General features: G+C 47.2%; 6 protein-coding genes across 6 annotated transcripts; 2 read left to right on the forward strand and 4 right to left on the reverse strand.

The window, feature by feature from the left end:
* Positions 1-419: 419 nt before the first annotated feature.
* Positions 420-689, reverse strand: BBBOND_0109080 (hypothetical protein; the record flags this gene model as incomplete). The annotated part of the gene is made up of 2 exons (XM_012911342.1): positions 420-513; positions 544-689. The coding sequence occupies 2 exons, from the start codon at positions 687-689 to the stop codon at positions 420-422; spliced, it is 240 nt and encodes a 79-aa protein (XP_012766796.1).
* Positions 690-3,283: 2,594 nt separating this feature from the next.
* BBBOND_0109090 (hypothetical protein) lies at positions 3,284-3,909 on the forward strand (the record flags this gene model as incomplete). Its single annotated transcript, XM_012911343.1, has 3 exons — positions 3,284-3,321; positions 3,362-3,394; positions 3,474-3,909. 3 exons carry the CDS (start codon positions 3,284-3,286, stop codon positions 3,907-3,909), a joined length of 507 nt encoding a protein of 168 aa, XP_012766797.1.
* Positions 3,910-4,489: 580 nt separating this feature from the next.
* Positions 4,490-9,262, forward strand: BBBOND_0109100 (Ribosome-binding protein 1; the record flags this gene model as incomplete). Its single annotated transcript, XM_012911344.1, has 1 exon — positions 4,490-9,262. The coding sequence occupies one exon, from the start codon at positions 4,490-4,492 to the stop codon at positions 9,260-9,262; it is 4,773 nt and encodes a 1,590-aa protein (XP_012766798.1).
* Positions 9,263-10,608: 1,346 nt separating this feature from the next.
* Positions 10,609-10,828, reverse strand: BBBOND_0109110 (hypothetical protein; the record flags this gene model as incomplete). Its single annotated transcript, XM_012911345.1, has 2 exons — positions 10,609-10,736; positions 10,762-10,828. The coding sequence occupies 2 exons, from the start codon at positions 10,826-10,828 to the stop codon at positions 10,609-10,611; spliced, it is 195 nt and encodes a 64-aa protein (XP_012766799.1).
* A 2,243-nt stretch (positions 10,829-13,071) lies between these two features.
* Positions 13,072-14,208, reverse strand: BBBOND_0109120 (hypothetical protein; the record flags this gene model as incomplete). Its single annotated transcript, XM_012911346.1, has 1 exon — positions 13,072-14,208. One exon carries the CDS (start codon positions 14,206-14,208, stop codon positions 13,072-13,074), a length of 1,137 nt encoding a protein of 378 aa, XP_012766800.1.
* Positions 14,209-15,191: 983 nt separating this feature from the next.
* On the reverse strand, positions 15,192-18,053 carry BBBOND_0109130 (ATP-DEPENDENT RNA HELICASE, putative; the record flags this gene model as incomplete). The annotated part of the gene is made up of 1 exon (XM_012911347.1): positions 15,192-18,053. One exon carries the CDS (start codon positions 18,051-18,053, stop codon positions 15,192-15,194), a length of 2,862 nt encoding a protein of 953 aa, XP_012766801.1.
* Positions 18,054-18,176: the final 123 nt, after the last annotated feature.

An 18,176-nucleotide genomic window follows, 5' to 3' on the forward strand; every position in this document is an offset into this window, starting at 1 on the left:
TACCTCGAACATCCTCAGCCAACTGACGGTACACAATGACCATACCTCCACCCTTACCACGCCATCCACCATGTGCTGGGGCAACCATGAATCCGGATATCCCAACGCTGCCATGACACGGATATCCAATCCCACCGCATGTGGCGAAGCGCATGTCAACAATCAAGTGGCACGTCCATCCCAGTAGCCCAGAGTCTCCCCATCCAAGCGTATAAGCAGAGACTTATCAATTGGCAACATACTTTCAAAGGTTGTCAATGCCTACTGCTAGCGCTAATGCGCGGTGTTACGTCAAATCAACCTCCACTCCCTTTCGTAACACTTAAGAATTCATGCTCGCCTTAAATAATTCACGGTACGAGATTTCAACCTGAAAACGCCGTTATCCGCATAACTACACGTTGCATACCAGCTCTGCTTCAATTCATCCAGCTGCTTCCATCCCCTCCAGACAGGGGCGCCTTGTCATCGGTGAGAGGCATGTTACTTCTCCCCAGCTTACCCAGCTCCACCCTCCCTCCTCCGGAAAGAGGCATGACCTACGTCGTTGCATCCAGTATAACTTTGATGCTCTGTTCTGCCCTGAGTCCGGGCACCTCCAGTCCCACCTTGCAGGCTGCTAGTACGCCTGTTACCAAATCCATAGCTTGTCCTATCCCCATAGCGCTGCGGGTGGTTTTCGCATCCATGACGGTATGACGCCTAGCAACACGCTATTGGCGTACGTCGGATATGCCCTGTTCAGGTCTTAACGTCCACAGAATACGGCGCGAAAAAGCCGTTGAGGGTATCATCAAAGTACCATTTCCACCATGTCTCTGGCTGCGACAATGGAGGTGGTATAACAGCGGCTAAGCACAGAGTGGACCTTCACCCTCTTCGATATGGTTAGACAAGAACACGTCCTATTTAAGCTTAGTGACACTTCTGTAGTTGAGCTTCCCAATAACAGAATTGATAGGTGCTTGGGACCCTCCAAAGTGCGGAACATAAAGGTTACCAAACAATTGGGTGAGTTTATCAAACGTGGCGTAAATTCACCGGTGAAGGCATAGTGTATTTAAACTATAGATGATATGGTCTGTAATGCTTGTTACAGTCGAAAAACTGTGGCAATGGTCTGGCGCAGTCCACCCACCACCCAGCCGAAACCGTCACATCACTAGGCAACTTATATGCCAGGCATAAAAATAAGTTAGAATTGCATTACAATTTTATACTATGAGCCACAGAAATGTTCATTAGAAATGCGCTCATTGATCACGGAGGGCCTTTCTAAGGCGGTGGGTGGCAGGGTGGATTGTTAACGTGGTGAGTGATCAACTATGTAGACAGGTGACAGCCGGGTTGATAGGTGAATGAGTTGCCTATGTACTGCGCCTAACAAACTGTGTCAGCTAACCATCTTATCATTGCATAGGCGACGGGTTGGGTACTGATAGTGGAGATGGTGGGTGATGACGGGGCAAGCCGATGGGGTGGCTACTGGGTGCCACGGTAACGGGGAATTTGTCGTAAGCGTGGTGGTTAGTAGTGATGTCGCTTGATACCCCGTGGTGTACAGAGGCAGTTCTTAACGCACAAACATCATGGTACTTGGAGGCCGTGACAGAGTGGCGTTGTCTGATGGACGGCATTGTAACTGCGCAACTGGTGCTGGTTGACCTGCATGCCACAGGTGGATACAATTCACATGCGCCAACTCGGTAATATTTTGGTGGCGTTATCTGCATCTTAGCGATGTAACAAGCGGTGCACTGGATGGCGGTGACCCGGTTGGTTGGCGCCCAGATGGGAGACGGCAGTGTACTTGGCTGAAATACGTAGTTCATGGTTGCACGTTGAGGGGAGTACCACGGGGAAGATGACGGAAGAGACGTGTGAGTGTCACAAGGAAAGTGGTGGGAAGTGTGCTGAATCAAGTTGTAAGTGCTGCGCCGGTTGTTGCCCGGAGTGTTCGGCCTGTCCGAAATGTGTTGAAAGTAAAACAACCCTCAAAAATGGCATTAGAACATGCGATACATCGTCTTGTAGGAAATGCAGTAAAGGTTTGTGGAAGTGTACTTGCCTATGTTGTTTGAAGCAAAAAACTTGGATTTTCATCTCCGTATTCATCCTTCTCATCATCGTAGTTTCATGTTACCACTTCGGTATCCTGAACATAACATACCAAAAGCTGTCCAACATCCTCCCAACATCTCGACGGAGCTCCTACAGGGGATTCTCATAGGTTCACATAGCACACGTAGCCATCTCACATTAGTTCATACAACACAATCGGTGCTTACGTTCAGTCTCATGATTTAGTTCTGAACGAGCTAGTGTATTTAATCTGCTGCCCTCCTCGACCTGCTCCACATCAAATCGCATCTACATACTCCCTCATCGCATCGCCGCTCCATCGCTGCTCGCCGCTGCACGTGTCAACAAGCTTAACAGGGTGTTCTATCTGCAAGGGTGATTGTTGTTGCCATGAATTGTAATGGAAGTTACAATTGTGTGTTACCGTCGCTGCGATTATATCGTTTTGCTGCCATCATGTGTTTCCACCGCTGCTTCATCTGTTGTTGTCATCACTGCCACCGTAGCTCACCTAGTCACCTAACTGGCAACCCATCACCTAATGTCATGCATCACTCATCAGTTAACATACATGGTTATTGGTTGTTAGATTAAATGATTATGTGGCACCTGACCAATAGGATGACGTAACATATAAACCTTAATTTGGTCGATGCGTTGTCACGTCGCTCGCCCGGTACTTTGAGTTGTGAGTCACCTGTGAGACATGCCTAGGCCATCCTACTGACCCAGTGCTGTGAAGTCGGGTGATTGGCCACTAACGTAGGCAGCTGATAAGTGCTAAGCTACATGAGTTATTATGTAGTTGCCGTGTTACTAGTTACCACGACCGCAATGTGAGTCGCTGGGCAATGGATGGATCCCGGACTCTGATGTGATGGCCAATGGACAGCAAAGTTAGGTGACATTGATGGCATCGGTATAGATAAGAAACCTGTTAATGGAGTACTACATCTCTTTTAGGCACTCATTATGACACAAACGTGATGACATTCAGAAGCGGCTGCGCCAACTTTGTACTGTCCGTGATGGTTGGAGTTGATTGCTCCACTGGCACTGGTTGTCCTGCATGCCACAACCAGGATGGTATCAACATGCTTTAGCTTAGTTGTACTTCAGTTGTGATAGCTGCATAGATGTGATGTGAGTGGCGGTGCACAAGATGGTCATCATTTTGCTGCTACCGTGGCGCCGATGGTAGATGGCCAGTGTCGTAGCTAAGGTGCGTGTTCATGAGTGGTTGGTTAGTGCGTTGCTTGAGTGATTGATATGTTTGCAGGTTGAGGGGACTGGGAGGGGAAGATGTACCAGTGTACGTGTGGTACCGGATGTAAAGCGTCTCATTGGTGTAACTGTTGTTCCTGGTGCTGTGAAACATGTAATAGTAGCAGCCAATGCTATGGATGTATGGCTTATTACCTAACACGCCATTCAGGCAAGAATCTTTCCGATTGCGCTACTTTCGGTTGTATAACGAAATGTAAAGGCAAGGAGTTGAAATGTGGATGTAAGTGTTGTAAAGAGAAATGTAGAGAGCCTGACGCCTGCAAGCCCATTCCTCCTCCCCCTCCACCGCCTCCCCCTGCTCTACCCGATGCTCAGCATCTTAGGGCCACCGAAGAGCAATCGTCCGATCTCCAAGATCACACCGAAGATAGCAATCTTCCACCTTCCCCCCCGTCCCCCCAAGCCATCGCCGCCGTCATCGTTGCCATCATCGTCGCCATCATCCTGCTCGACCTGTGCATCTTCCGCTTCCCGGTGGGCCGCAACATCCGCGATTTCCTCGTCCGCAAGATACCCTTCTGCATCGCGTTCTACAGCTGATCTCAGCAATTTGGTAGAGATAACATTGTAACCCAAATCCCACTGATCACCCAACTGCCAACTGAGATCTAATGTTGTAGGCAACGTAATGATTGCGTTGATGACAAATCACATGAGCAGTGAGGTGACCTAGCACCTGGACTGAGTGATGACCTAGCACGTGAGCTATGTGCTCAACAAACACTCAACCAAAAGTCTGCAAAAATATTTCATTTCTACTGCAAAACATCATGTATAACACCATCCTCCTACCACTCTCCACCCTCACTCCGCCATGGCTGCCTTGCCTTGTCGCCTTCCCTCCTCAGGTGAGTGGTGTGTCTATAGGATTCGTGTGACGGTTCATGAATTTTGCAATATGGTTTAGGTGTGCCATTGTATTAGTATGCTGTGTATTGTAGTTACTATGCGCCTCACTTGCTAGCCTTTCCACTCAGCACACTTAGTTGTCTGCCATGCTGTATTAAGCGGCGTCACCTTAGAGGTGTGATCACTCTAGTGTTTCCCAGTTGACATGGTACTGGAGGCTGGCTGTGGAGGTTTGTAACAGTGGATCAGTGGGTAATTGGAAGGGGACAGGATGGCGGCTAAGCGTACTTCGTCGGTCACGGAACACGGTGTCAAGTTAGAGACTCTCAAGGATTGTCTCCAGTTCTTGGAATGGTTGCGAGATACTAAACGGAGTGGTGCGAGAACGCAGTTGGCTGGTCGACTGGCGAGGCTTCTAAACAATAAGTATAATAATGTTGACCGACAGCGCATTGAAGACGCACTGTTCCAATTCCTTAATGAAGTGTCAAAATTTCATCACAAGCTATGCAAAAAAGCGGATCAGGGCACACATAAACCTCAAACCACTAAACCTGCCCTGAACGCTCTCCTAGAGTGCATTCCAAAGGTGCTTGCCGTGATGTACTACTTGCGGTATCATGTTGATAAAGGTTTCGCAGCTATGGGCGGCGGTGATTGGGCTGATGACATGATTGGGCAAGTTGAAATGTTGGCTAGGGTTATGCCGTCGGGTTCACTTATGAAACATGCCACTAATATTGAAAAATATCTCATTACAGCAAACGGCGATAAGTACGGTGTTATCCCTGGAGGATTTGAGCCAAGCGATCTGAAGCCAAATACTGGGGGTGGATATTCCGTCGGTTCTGCAATGGCAGCTGACCTTGGAAATCTGCTGGACAAGAATCGTTATAAGGAAAATCTATTCCTCGACGTTTATTCTACTACGGTAGTTGGTAATAAGGGAACGGACACTCCGAACATCGCCAACGCCCTCCGGTTGGTGCGCGATTTTTGCAGAATATTTGCGGAAGTGGAGGATGAGGATGATTTTAAAAGTCATTTATATACGAAAGATAAATGCATCAAGTATAATCAATTAAAATCACATTGTGCCCAACTGAAAGACCCTCTTGAAAAGATTTTTAAAGGCGAGCGGTTTTCCTTTACAGGGTACGGACGCCTATTCAAAGACCTTAATAAACAAAATATTGCTAAAAAAATGGCTAGTTGGTTTAGAACAAATTTGGATGATGTACTGAGTAAATTGACGCTAATTAAATCCATTAGTAGCCTAAAAGGTATTAATAGTAGATCTTTTCAGAAAGGTAAAATCTCGTCTGTTGAACACGCCAAAGCTCTTGCCAACTATTTCAATGAAAACTTCTTCCGCTACGGATTCACGTTTTATGGCCACGACTTTAACAAATGGAGCAATACGTATGAGGTTTTGAAAACGGATTGGGATGGTGTAATTGGTGTGATGAAAGATAAAAGTGAAGGCCTGGAAGAGCTGGTGCAAATTTTGAATGGCGAAGTATGCAAACTACAGGATAGAGAAGAAACACAAAAAGGAAAAGAACAAGGAACAGAAGATAAAAATGAAGATGAAAAGGATGAGGATGAGGAGTCCGAGGATGAAGAGGATGCACCGTTGGATGATAAAGACAGTCCGCCCGTCAAAACCGAAGCCACTAAAACCGAGGCCGCCAAGCCTACTGCACCTAAAGTCGATGGAACTCCAAACCAGGGCAAGAAAGCGGAGGGAGCACAGAACCAGGGCAAGAAGGCGGAGGGAGATCCACCTGCCTCATCTCCAAGTTCTAAGCCCACTCAGCCATCAAGCAGTACAGGTTCAGACTCTAGGTCATCTGGTGCCGGTGGTCCCCGTAGTGTTCAGGACCTAAGTGTCCAGCGCTCTCCTGGCGCTACTCAAACAAGTGGTCAAGAGGATGAGACTGGTAAAGCCGCTTCTACCAGGACTCCTATCGGGCCGAGTTCCGATACAGGTGCCGGTGTAAAACCGAATGCGGGTGAATCTACTGATCATAATTCAGGGAAGAAGTCTACTACTCCACAATGCGAAGCAGGCCAAACACTTACGGACAGCTGGAAAGGTGGCAATAAGATATGTATCTCCGAGGAGCGTCTGAAAAAAGCAAAATATTGGGAATCAGCATGGACAAAAGCAAACGAAGCAAAAAATGAAGAAGAAGCAGAGGAAAGAAAAGAGAAAGCTGCGTATGAGCAATATAAACTTCAAATGAATCAAATGACAAATTACCCGCTGTCGCTAGATGGTTATGACTTAAAATCTCCTTTGGACGGTGCAGCTTTGCCGGATGACTCTACAACCCAAAACAGGCAAAAACTTGACGCAAATTTTAAAATAGCCTATGAAAAGATATTACAGAATCAAACACGAGCAGATGATAATATGAACAACAAAATATTTCAATCAGAACAGCGTGGCGAAGCTGACGAGCAAGCCTGGATTAAACGTGAACATAACCAAGACATTTCATTCCACGGTTTTAAAGTTAAACCTTCACGACATGGGTCGCCGATTCCGACTCCGTCCGGATTAACTGGCCAGGTCGTGTCAGATGCAAGTAAAAACGAACGCAGCAATCATGATGACGCAGTAAATCAATATGGGCAACAATGGAAACAATCGGAAGAGCGCATACTGTCTGCAGATGGCTCTCATATTAGCCCACCATTGGAGGGCAAGGCTTTGCCGGATATCTCTGACCTTTTATTACACAAGCAGAACGAGGCTGAAGATAAATGGGCAGAATTGAATTCTGGACCGTTTGTACAGAATGCTAAATATGATGAGGTTTTTGGTAATAAATTCCCAAAGAAGAAACGTACACTTCATTCGCAACTTACACCATTTCTTACGGGCAATTACGTGCCAGATGAACTCCGTGCATATCGGCTCAATGAGAATATTGAAAAAGCTAAAGATGCTTTAAAACGTATATATGCGAGAAATGAATATCAGCGACGTAAGTCGGAATTCATTGGATCACCAACAGCTGACTCCCAAGGCATACAGAAGTCCAGGCCTTTACAATTTCTTGCATATAATGATATTCCGATGGGCTACCCGATTAAGCCGCCAAAGTTGCCAAATACATCTTCGCTGGTGCCCGATGTTGTAGGTTTGACTGTAGACGCTGTTCCCAATGACAAATTTGTGAGGCAACCTCCACTTACAGGTGAGCCGACCGTCTCCCCGCCTAAGTCAACAGAACATGACCCCCCTATTCCCACGCAACTTGACCCTGGGTTTAACAACATATCAATTGGTGGAAGTGAAGCCATTGCACAAAGTGTGACTACCGACTACATACAATCGGCGTTAGTTGACTCGGACCTATCGGTATTCGAACCAATAAAAACCACCAATCTGACTGCGCAACATGACCACGTTGTGACAAAATTGCCAATCACCGTAACATTAGACGACAATATTACTGCGACTATGGCAAGTGTAGCTGGTCAACCGGCTGCTAGTTTAGATGGCAAAAAAGCGACGCACTACGATTATAACAAGAGGCAAATGGATGCGGAAATCCACTATGAGAATCAGAAACTTCAGCACCAGCATGGTCAGCGGCAACGTGAGCTCCAAGCGCTGAATGAGGAATCAATCAAGACCATTGGCGAACAAGAAATGTTAAGAACTGCCGCGAAAATTGAAGCTGATCGCATACATACCTTTAAAGCTTCGAAATTCGACATCTCTCATCGAGTCCCCCCTATTTCCCTAGAAATCACAGAACCTCCGACGGATGATTCGGACGATTTTAAAGACGAAACATTTGACCAATTAGATCCAGTACACGATTCGCAAGTGTACATGGATCCATATTATAATGTTACCGACGATCAATTCGAAATAACGACGGTGGAGCGTTCCAATGACCAATCATACAATGTGGACTTTACGCCTGCGGATGTGTCTTTTGATTTCGCACATAATGATGTATTAGCAACACCAACCTTTACACCACTCCCACCTGATACATCCCTTCAAATCACAAAACCGCCGAAAGATGACAAGGCTTACATCGTGAACCAAGACACATATGAAGCTGCGTCACAACCTTTATTCATTGATATCTACAAGCACACACTTGACGACCCCTCATATGAGTTAAACATAGATGATCCTCCACTTCCCCCAAAACTCCAACCAGTTGATCCTATAGTCCCATCCACCCCCGCCATAAACCTCAACATAGAACCGTTTGACGTTGCGCCTATTTCAATTCCCGAAGACTTCGATCCGCAAATAATTAACCGCCCGGAGCTAAAAATGTGCCTCGCTCCCTGGGCAACTCAGACATCCACACCCGGCTCCACCGACATCCCCGAGACGGAGCTGTTCCCATCGCAGGCACCGCGCACCGTCCGTGATATGCTTCAGTGGCTGGCAGGGCTTAAAAACGAAAAGCATCATAAGACTCTAAAACAGTGTATTAAAAAGGCATTTACTGGCTCGCATAAGGACACTTCACAGCTTGCACTCTCCATCAACCACAACAACATCCTACCTGATCATGTCCTCGACATACTCCAGCTTACCGCCATGTTTGCAGGTTCAGTGCTCACCTCCATCGCACCTAACTGGAGAGCTAGTGTTGCATCAAGAACTGTGAAGCCAATGTCCAACCAATCCGATGAACCTGATTGCTGCGCCCTCCTCTGCCAGCTGCGAGACTACGCCTACGCCTGCCACCACCAGTTGACGTTCCTGAAGGCGCAGTGTAAGAGGGATAAGTTAAGCGGTGGGTGGATGGGTTGTCAGTACGGCAGTGATGTCAAGACATCATCCCCCCTCCAGGCGTTTTTAACTGACCGCTGGGACTCCACCTTCAAGACGCACCTCTTCGACCCGTGCAACCCGTGCCTCAAAATCAGGGTCAAGATGGGATTCAGGATGGAGGATTTGCCTAATGATTCACCAACTGGCAACACCCTTTCCACCATCCTCACTCCCAGCTGCGGAGGAGAGGACCATGATGCGCTACTCCGTACGAAATGGTAATCATCGCCTTACTCGATAGTGCTCTACCTTGTGATGCATTGTGCCGCAGTAGCTATTACGTGTATTAGCACATAGCTTACAGTACCATGGCTGTAGTCGACTGTATATAGCTGCGACAACTACTCTGTTTGACAGCCGTCTATAAAACGTGCTGCAAGTGAGTACATGTAATACGACCGTGTTAGTGATTGGACCAAAGCATAAAAATTGAAATCGAAGGTTACATGGTTAGAGGGAGGCTATGTGGATTGTGTGACGCCAAACGTTCATTGCAGTTTAGGCTTGGAATCACGGAACCCGTCACGTATTTCGGCGAAAATTGTACCAAGACTTTTGTTATAAACTTGCCCCATGATGTAAAGGACCAAGACAAGGAGGGCAGGAAATAAAATAAAGCCGCCAATAGCGTAGCCAACAGGACCTTCCCATTTACCCATCTTTCCTACAGCTCACTTCACAAAGACCCCTGCAGAGTTATTAATCACTTACCTTAGGTTTGATATAGCCTCAACCAACCGACAAGATGTAGTGCCTATACCAGCACACCTGGCATCCCAACTATCTTGTGCTGGGGTAAGAATTATTCCCGACTTGCAACTTTGGCATAGTGTGAACCCACACAACGTCCGAGTGCATATATGAGACATATGGGCATCCTAATCTAGATAGCAAGGGTTGAAGCTGTCCAATATACAAAATAGTTTTTTCAATCACTGACCAGTGCTTGCATGCCACGCCTTAACTGTTCCACCGCATGGCTTGGCGAGCTGCCATTGACTATTATGATGTTAGCTATTACCGGTAATCATTTCCTCTAATGGCGCCTCTCTGTGGCGTAACCTAGCAATAAAGGCGGAGATTCCTAGAATAATTCGTTACCCTACCGTCCACATAAACAGTAACATGTCATCCAGTCAGATGATCCACAGGTCACTACATCACTTAAAATTACACTCGTCACCTTCAGCATGATGAGTCATCAGCACGGGTCATAAAGTAACTATTTCAATTGTACGACAGATGTAAATTAGATCATTAGGCATAAACAGCCCCCATGTGTTGTGAAGCCGATTTAATACCGATTTGAAGCATCACATAATTCGTTGTGCGGCAATGGCAAACACCAACGTGAGATGTCTGAAATCATTTTTGGTCTACGCTCAAGTGGCTGTCAACAACGACTTTTACTAGATTGCAGTTGCGATCATTTATCTCTGTCCGGTGTCTATCACAAACCGTTGCTTTTACTCCGTGAATGTAAACTAAGTCAATCATTAAACTCGTGTGATAATACGAGTCGATTACGATAAAAGGTGAACGCCAGGACACGCACCGGCACGTGTAAGTTAATTGAGATTCTTGCTCCCGAGGCCAGAGTATGACGAAGTGTACCCGGTCCACTCGTAGACTGCTTTGGGAATAAGGTAAGCCGATGACTTTGTCTTATAGAGGTATATCGCAAAGCCGAGCAACACTGCGAAGACTATAAATGCGATAACCCAGCAGAGTATTGACGTAATTGCTCCATTCTTGTGCTTGGTACAACATGGACATGTACACGACCATTTTGCGCACTGTTTACAGTTCTTCGTGCTACATTGAGCACAGTTTGTGCATTCTTTGCATGTTTCTGACATCTTGCACTCACTTTGCAACCTTTTTTAGCGATTAACAACGTACTCAAAATGTTGCAGCAGTTGGGGTATGCACCGTTAATCCCTCTAGGGATTCGCGGTTTTTAACGATTACTATATCATAAAAAAGGAACTGTACATATCCCGATGCGTATTGATCTTTTTAGCATCAGCACCTTAACTCCGCTATGCCAGGATACCACGCCACTGCATGTGATGACGAGCATAAGAGGGACTAAGTCACATGCGTATCATATGAACGTGGATATAACCTATGGTGATATTTCTGGTTCATTTACTTATATCAACTACGCAAAGTTTAGGGGTGTCTAAAACTCCCATATAAATCCGCGCATGCTGTTACGACTTGCCAATGCAGCATCCAAGGCTGAATCACGGGATTGTCGAATCATTCCACTATGAACAGCACTCGTGCATAACCTACGGATACGCTGTAGAGCTTGTATTAATAGTTCCGCTCCGTGTACCAGGTGTCTGCCAGAACGAACTACTCCCCATCACCAAAACATTCACTATCCACACTCACAATACTCTTTGACTACCATATAACAGCATCAATGTAAGCGTACACTTGGGGTTTTATGCAGTTCCAGCGGATCTGACAAGATTGTTATTACATGGTCTGATTGCCCAACCTGCTATGTACCAGGGGGCAACGCAGCTCCAATTACACCTTATACGGAGAGTTGCTCGTAAAATGCAATCTAATCACATTGGCACTCAGTATATCTTTTCATAACATGGGTTCTCGCGTATTACCTAATGCAGGCGTTTCTCTACACCACGTGACTCGTTTTATACCTGCCATTCAAGCTGATAGCTGATCGAAGTGTCTCAATAAAATAATTGTAAAGTTCCTTCTAGCGCTCTATGAAAATATCTCACAACCATAATGGCAACGCGTGATGCTATAAACATCATAAATGCTACTATACTAAGTACCATTGTCGCTGTTGGGGCTCTGGCGTATCATCTTAATATGGGTCAACCATCAGGCATTTGATGGCAACGTTGTTAGCAGCAGCAACGTAAATGCTATATGCCGATTAGATTATCGCATAAGGATGCTATTACCATATTAAGAGCCCCTAACCACCAGGACTGAACAGCCACAATCGTTGGTGCCTCTTCAGCGATGGGAATTTAAACAACATGAGGGACTGTATGACAGAAGTTAAGATGCTTTTCTAGCATAGGCATCGTATTAATTGAGTAATCGCATTAGTTCTCTCCATCTGATCAGTTTCGCTGAGTATTGCATCAAGCAGTGATTCCTTGTAGGAAAATACGTATTGGGAACTCATAATGACACCAGATTACTGAAGGCAACATAATAACACATTCAGCATATGCCGGAGTAGTAAGAGTACGGTTTTGATAACGCTTAGCAACAATGTTCCAGCTGCATGATGTCGGCGGTAACATTAATTGTTGATTTTTTCATTCGGTAATGTAACTGTTTCATAGCTATTGCACTCTCTTAATTAATATATGCAACACTTCTAGCGCTCAATCTGACCACATTGAGCTTGCACCCATGTTAGTTCATGGGATGGACTCCGTCACCGAACTTCATTAGCACTGGTTTCCCATCGTCTTAAGCATTTTTCATGAGCTCTTGCACTATCGTCCATATACTCTTTGCGAGGCATAGCAAACACAATATTAATACAGCCGATGAATGAACACTTCAAAACAATGAATGGCAAATAACTGTGTGGATCTTTGGTGCCAAGTCGTATCATGTAAGTCTAAAAAAGTTGTCATGATCACACATCGCATTCCGAAGTGTTTAGATGTACATGGCTTCATTTGCCCTTAACCAAACAGGCGTTCTGCGTACCAGTAACGGGAGTTACACCGAATCACCCCAATGCCTCAGCGACTGGTAATTAACGTGAGAAGGTTGAGAGAACTGTGATATATAGATTGAAGGCATACACAACACGCCTGTATGGTATAATGCATTGCGTGTGTATGCAGATGAAACAACCATACGCCAAAATGCGCTATGTAGCAGAGTATGCAGAAAATATGGACTGTGTTTTACCCTCCTACGAGAGCATCATTGTGAATTAAGAGTGTACACAATATTGACCATGATTACACTTGATACGTTAGAAAATGGGTTTTGAGTAGTGGTAAGATTGCCACTCAGTGTTCAGCGGATTCCTGCTGCTTCTTCTCTTTCTTTTGGCGAGCTTTTCTGGAAACCTTCTTGGCAGCTTTTTTCGCAGCCTTTACAGACCTTGCCACTTTAGCAGCCTTGGCAACCTTCACAGGTTGTTCAACGTCATCTACTTCGGGTTGCACAGGCTCGACGGATGGTTCGGCCTCGGGGATGACAGACTGTTCGCCCTCACCTTCAAAGGATGGTTCAGCCTCGGGAATAACAGACTGCTCGCCCTCGCCGTAAACGGATGGTTCGGCTTCAGGGATAACAGGCTGTTTGCCTTCACCTTCAACGGATGGATCAGCTTTAGGGTCTTTGGGTTGTTCAACTTTTAGATCTCCAATTTTATCAAATCCATAGAAGGCCCAAAATCCAGCGAGGTCGTATATTGAACTCAACATATCGTATTTCACACTATTTAACGCCGTAGATATATCCGCTCCACTCATGCTAGCGCGATATTCCTGCGTTTTGTACCCAACAGCTTTCAGCACATCCTTGAGATGCATTTCCGCATAACTAACTAACCATTGACGGTTCACAACGTCCGCACTGGCCTCTTTCAGGGACCGTAGACCTGCGTATAGCATCGGTGCGATTCCCACGAGAACCACTGCGCAAGCTTCTGGCTTCCTCGAGCACGATGAATCCCACGTAGCTCTTGAACTGTAAGCAGAGCTGTACTGTCCAGGAATTTTCACATCATCCAAGAACTTCTCACAACCATCCACAGCTTTTGCCAACTCCACTGCGATGTCTTCAGGTTTCACACCTGTAGCTTCTATGACGTTCTCACAATCGCTTTGGGCGAGACTTCCAAAGTGTCTATGGAATAAGCTGAATTTCGTACTCATTTCGCTTTCGAATCTTCTCAGCATTATTTTTACGAATGAGTGTTCCTTAAGCGCCTTTTGTCCCATGAATTTGTGAGAAATGGACTTTACTTTCTCTAGAGCTCGCACCTTAATCCTGCCAACGGGCTTGTCTGCAAGAAAATCGTATACCGCGGAAGCCATAGCGTTAAAGTTGTTTTCGGCTTCTGTTCCCTTAAGGGCTAACAGCCAATCAATGGCCTCCTTGAGGTTGCGAGGAGCATCAGTCAACGAGTTGTACACCATTTTGAAAAGAGTAGTTAACGTATACCGTCGCAATACCTGCGTTAATTTTGTGTCTATTTACGATACGCTGTGCCAACGGCCGTATTAACAGTCGATCAGTGCTAGACACGCGCCATTGCCTTTTAAAACGAGCGCACCTTGGCGAAACATAGAAACATGTCTAAACATATCGTAGTTAAGCAATAAAGGCGCAACGATGTCCAACCTACTGCGTCGCAGTCAGATCTACAGAGTTGGCGTGGCATGCAGTTTGCATCACGCATGTCTTCGTCTATATATATTTTGGATAAAAATGTAACATCTTTAAGCTGCCCCCTTTGGTACGATTTTAAACGAAGCAAAGAAATTCAGAGTGTTACAATGTGACACGAATAGTAGCTTGCATCATAAGCCTTCACATGTCCGTTACATCCGACTGTCCCACCATCTCTCAGCATCACATCCGGATAAATGCATAAATATACTGTCTGGTTACTCACTATAGCACTAACATACCATCTAGTAGGCAAACAGTCGTATCACAACCTCATTTAGCATTAAATGCTGAAATAAGTCAATATTTCCAGTACATCACCTTCCACATTGCCGGTTGGGTGGTATGGGTGGCAATGGGTCAGAAACAGCGTAGCACGTGACATTTAATATATGTCACCTATTCTAGAAACTTATATGATCACTAGAATGTGAGAAAAAATAACGGTTGTGGGCCTCCAATAGCGAGTTACCGGTGATCGGGAGGGCAGATCTACGGAGGGAAGGATATGAGACGCTACATCCCATTATATGCAACTTACACACAGCCCAACAGAAGATTTAAACATTTCATGTGCTTCACGAGCGTTTTGTCTCCACGTTCCGCAGGCTTATCACTCCACGTTGCCTGGGTTGTCTGCCAATCATGTTTGGGCGCATAGACGGGAACGTGTAGTATGCAACTGGTACACGTAGTGTATCACAACATTATGCACCTGGCACAGGTGGACTTATTCTTTGCGCTTGGGCATCTTCTTCGAGCCCTGAAGCGCAGGATTGTCGTTCGTGTAGTAATGTGGAGCAAGCTGAGTGAGCCACTCAGGGCGTATCTGTGACACCTGACGCATGTACTGCCTGGTAGTCATCACCAAATCTGTGTAGACGACACACTTTGGTTCCTGGTCAAACAACGCAGACTGTGGGTGAATGTCTACGTTCTGCGGATGTTTTAACGTGCGATATGCTCCGCTTCCTTTTGGCCCACCCCTCACAGCGGCTTGCGTGAACAGCCCCGACGTAACTGACATGAGGATCGCATCAGTATCTGTGACGTTAGATATAACCTCGACCTCCACGCGCTTCATTAGCTCCACCAACTGCTCACGGATGTCTCGAGCACGTCTGAGTGACTTGTGTTGTACGTAATTTTCGTAACACCAGGCTACGCTGAACTCGGCCTCCTCCCACTGGTTGTAGACGTTCAAGAGGACAAGGTGGTCTCCTCCAGTGCGGAAGAAGTTCTTCCTTGCATTGTCCGCATGCAATTGCTTGTCCTTTGGGCGGTAGAAAATGTTGTTGCCGACGCCCAGCATCGCACATATGGTGATAAGCTCATGTGTACACTTGTATTTTTCCGCCGATAGTAGCATCTTGCTGTAGGTTGGGTCCATCGGCAGTTCAGCCATGCGCCTCCCCATTCTAGTCAGTTCTCCCTTGTCGTTTAATGCGCCAAGTGCATAAATAAGCTCTAGCGCCTTGATAAGCGTTTCAGGGGCGGGCGGGTCCATGAAGTCGAAGTTTATTAAGTCATCGATACCGAGAGCTTTGAGACTTAGCACGACATGCGCAAGGTTGGTCCTCTGGATCTCGGGATCGTTGACATCGTCCATTTCCTTTTCATACGAAAACTTGGTGTACAACCTGAAGCAGTGCCCTGGCCGCACACGACCAGCGCGGCCGCTGCGCTGGTTGGCTGACGCTTTGGAGCACGGCACAGTCACTAGCGACTCCATGCCAGTTTTAGGGCTGAAACTGTTGAGCTTGCAGAAGCCACAGTCGATGACGTAGACGATCTCGTTTAATGTGATCGAAGTCTCTGCGATGTTAGTGGCGAGAATGGCCTTCCTTGCGTTGGGTGGCGTGGGCTCGAATATCTTGGCTTGCATGTCGCTTGGAAGCGTGGCGTAGACCGGCAACACGATAAGCTCGCGCATGTCCTTTCCCCTATTACGAAGCCGGTTTTGCAGCTCCTCCTGTACCTCCTCGATCTCTTGCTGCCCCGGCAGGAACACAAGGATATCTCCCAGTGGCTGCGTCACGTGAATCTGCAGGACCGTGATCACAGACGCGTCCAGGAAGTTAGCCTCAGGCGCCTTGGTATAGTATATCTGTACAGGGTAGCGCCGTCCCGGGATTCGGAAGATCGGTGCGTGGTCGAAGTACAGCGCAAACTTCTCCGCCTCCAGGGTAGCCGATGCCACGATGAGCCTGAAGTCGTTTCTGTACCGGCACAGGTCCTTTACCAGACCGAATATTACGTCAGTGTGCACTGTGCGTTCATGCGCCTCGTCAATCATCACCACCGAGTAGCTGGCAAGGTCCGGCTCAGTCATCATTTCACGCAGTAGCATACCATCGGTCATGTACTTGATCACTGTGTTGCTGCTCGTGCAGTCCTCGAACCTGATGGTATAGCCGACTTCCTGGCCAAGCTTGCATCCCACCTCCTGCGAAACCCTTGAAGCGACGGCCATGGCGGCCACACGTCTGGGCTGCGTACAACCGATTTTTCCGGCCTTTCCATACCCAACCTCGTATAAGTATTGTGGAATCTGCGTCGTCTTACCGCTACCGGTATCTCCCACGACTACAAGAATGGGGTGGTTACGTATCGCTGACAGCAGCTCGTGCCGGTAACTGTAAATCGGCAACCTGCATCGCTCCTCCATGAGCTTACGATGCTCCTGACGTTGTCTGCGCCGCTGCTTTGCCAACACGCGATCTGCAAACGTTTTCCGTTTTTTCGTGGCCGCGGTGGAATCTGAAGTCTCCCCGTCAGAGTCAGAGGGAGACTCCTCTTCGCTAGATTCTTGTGCGTCCTCAAACACCGCAGCCACCGCATTCACACCCACGGCTTTCGCGTCGAATTCTGTGGGCAGTTCGCCGGAGTGGCACTCGCTGGTGACAAAGTCGATCGTCCCATCGAGCCCTATCAAGCCTGGTATCCCCGTTGGTGGCTGCATTTGCCCAGTTCCCGGCATACTCGCACTTGTGTGGCCACGACTTGCCGATCCCCTTGAAATTCCACCCAGCTTCATCTGCTGTGTTTCCCAACTCTGACCATCGTCCACTACAGCATCCATCTGCTTATACGTTTGCTTTCGCTTCAGCACCTCGAGACGCTGACTGGTGTCCTCATCGTACGAGTCCGGCATCACGTAGCCGCTGATATCGGCGGCACGGGACGCGATTGTAGTTTTGGCAAACTCCACAGTACTCTTCTCGAACTCGAGCGTCTTTCGTGCTGTGTCATCTTTCACCCCCTTGTAAAGGATCTCCTTTTCGCCCAGCGCCCGTTCTGCGAGCTCGAGACGGTCCACTTCACGGTTAACCAGGTATTGACGCCGCGCCTCGATGCGCATGCGCTCCATGTAGTCCTTGTCATGTCGCATGTCTATATTTCTGCCTTTGGTGGCCTCAAAGGCAATTTCGGCTCGACGCAGCACCTCCAGCTCATCGTCGCGGAGTCCACTGTTGCCGCTTGCCCCATCCAAAGGCTCTGAGGAGCCATTTGAACCGCCATTGGGCACTGGAGATGTGCCGGGTGCCCCCACGGGCTCATCCCTGTCGTCTCGTCCAGCACCGCCGCTCATTTTGGGGGGTGTTTTCACGTTGAAATACAGACTCGACAGCGATTTATACACAATTCTGAACCAATTGGTACACCTATGTCGAAGTAGATGATGTGCATGACCTAAGCAAGGCGCATAGCTCGC

This window comes from Babesia bigemina, assembly GCF_000981445.1.
Source record: "Babesia bigemina genome assembly Bbig001, chromosome : I".
NCBI lineage: Eukaryota > Apicomplexa > Aconoidasida > Piroplasmida > Babesiidae > Babesia > Babesia bigemina.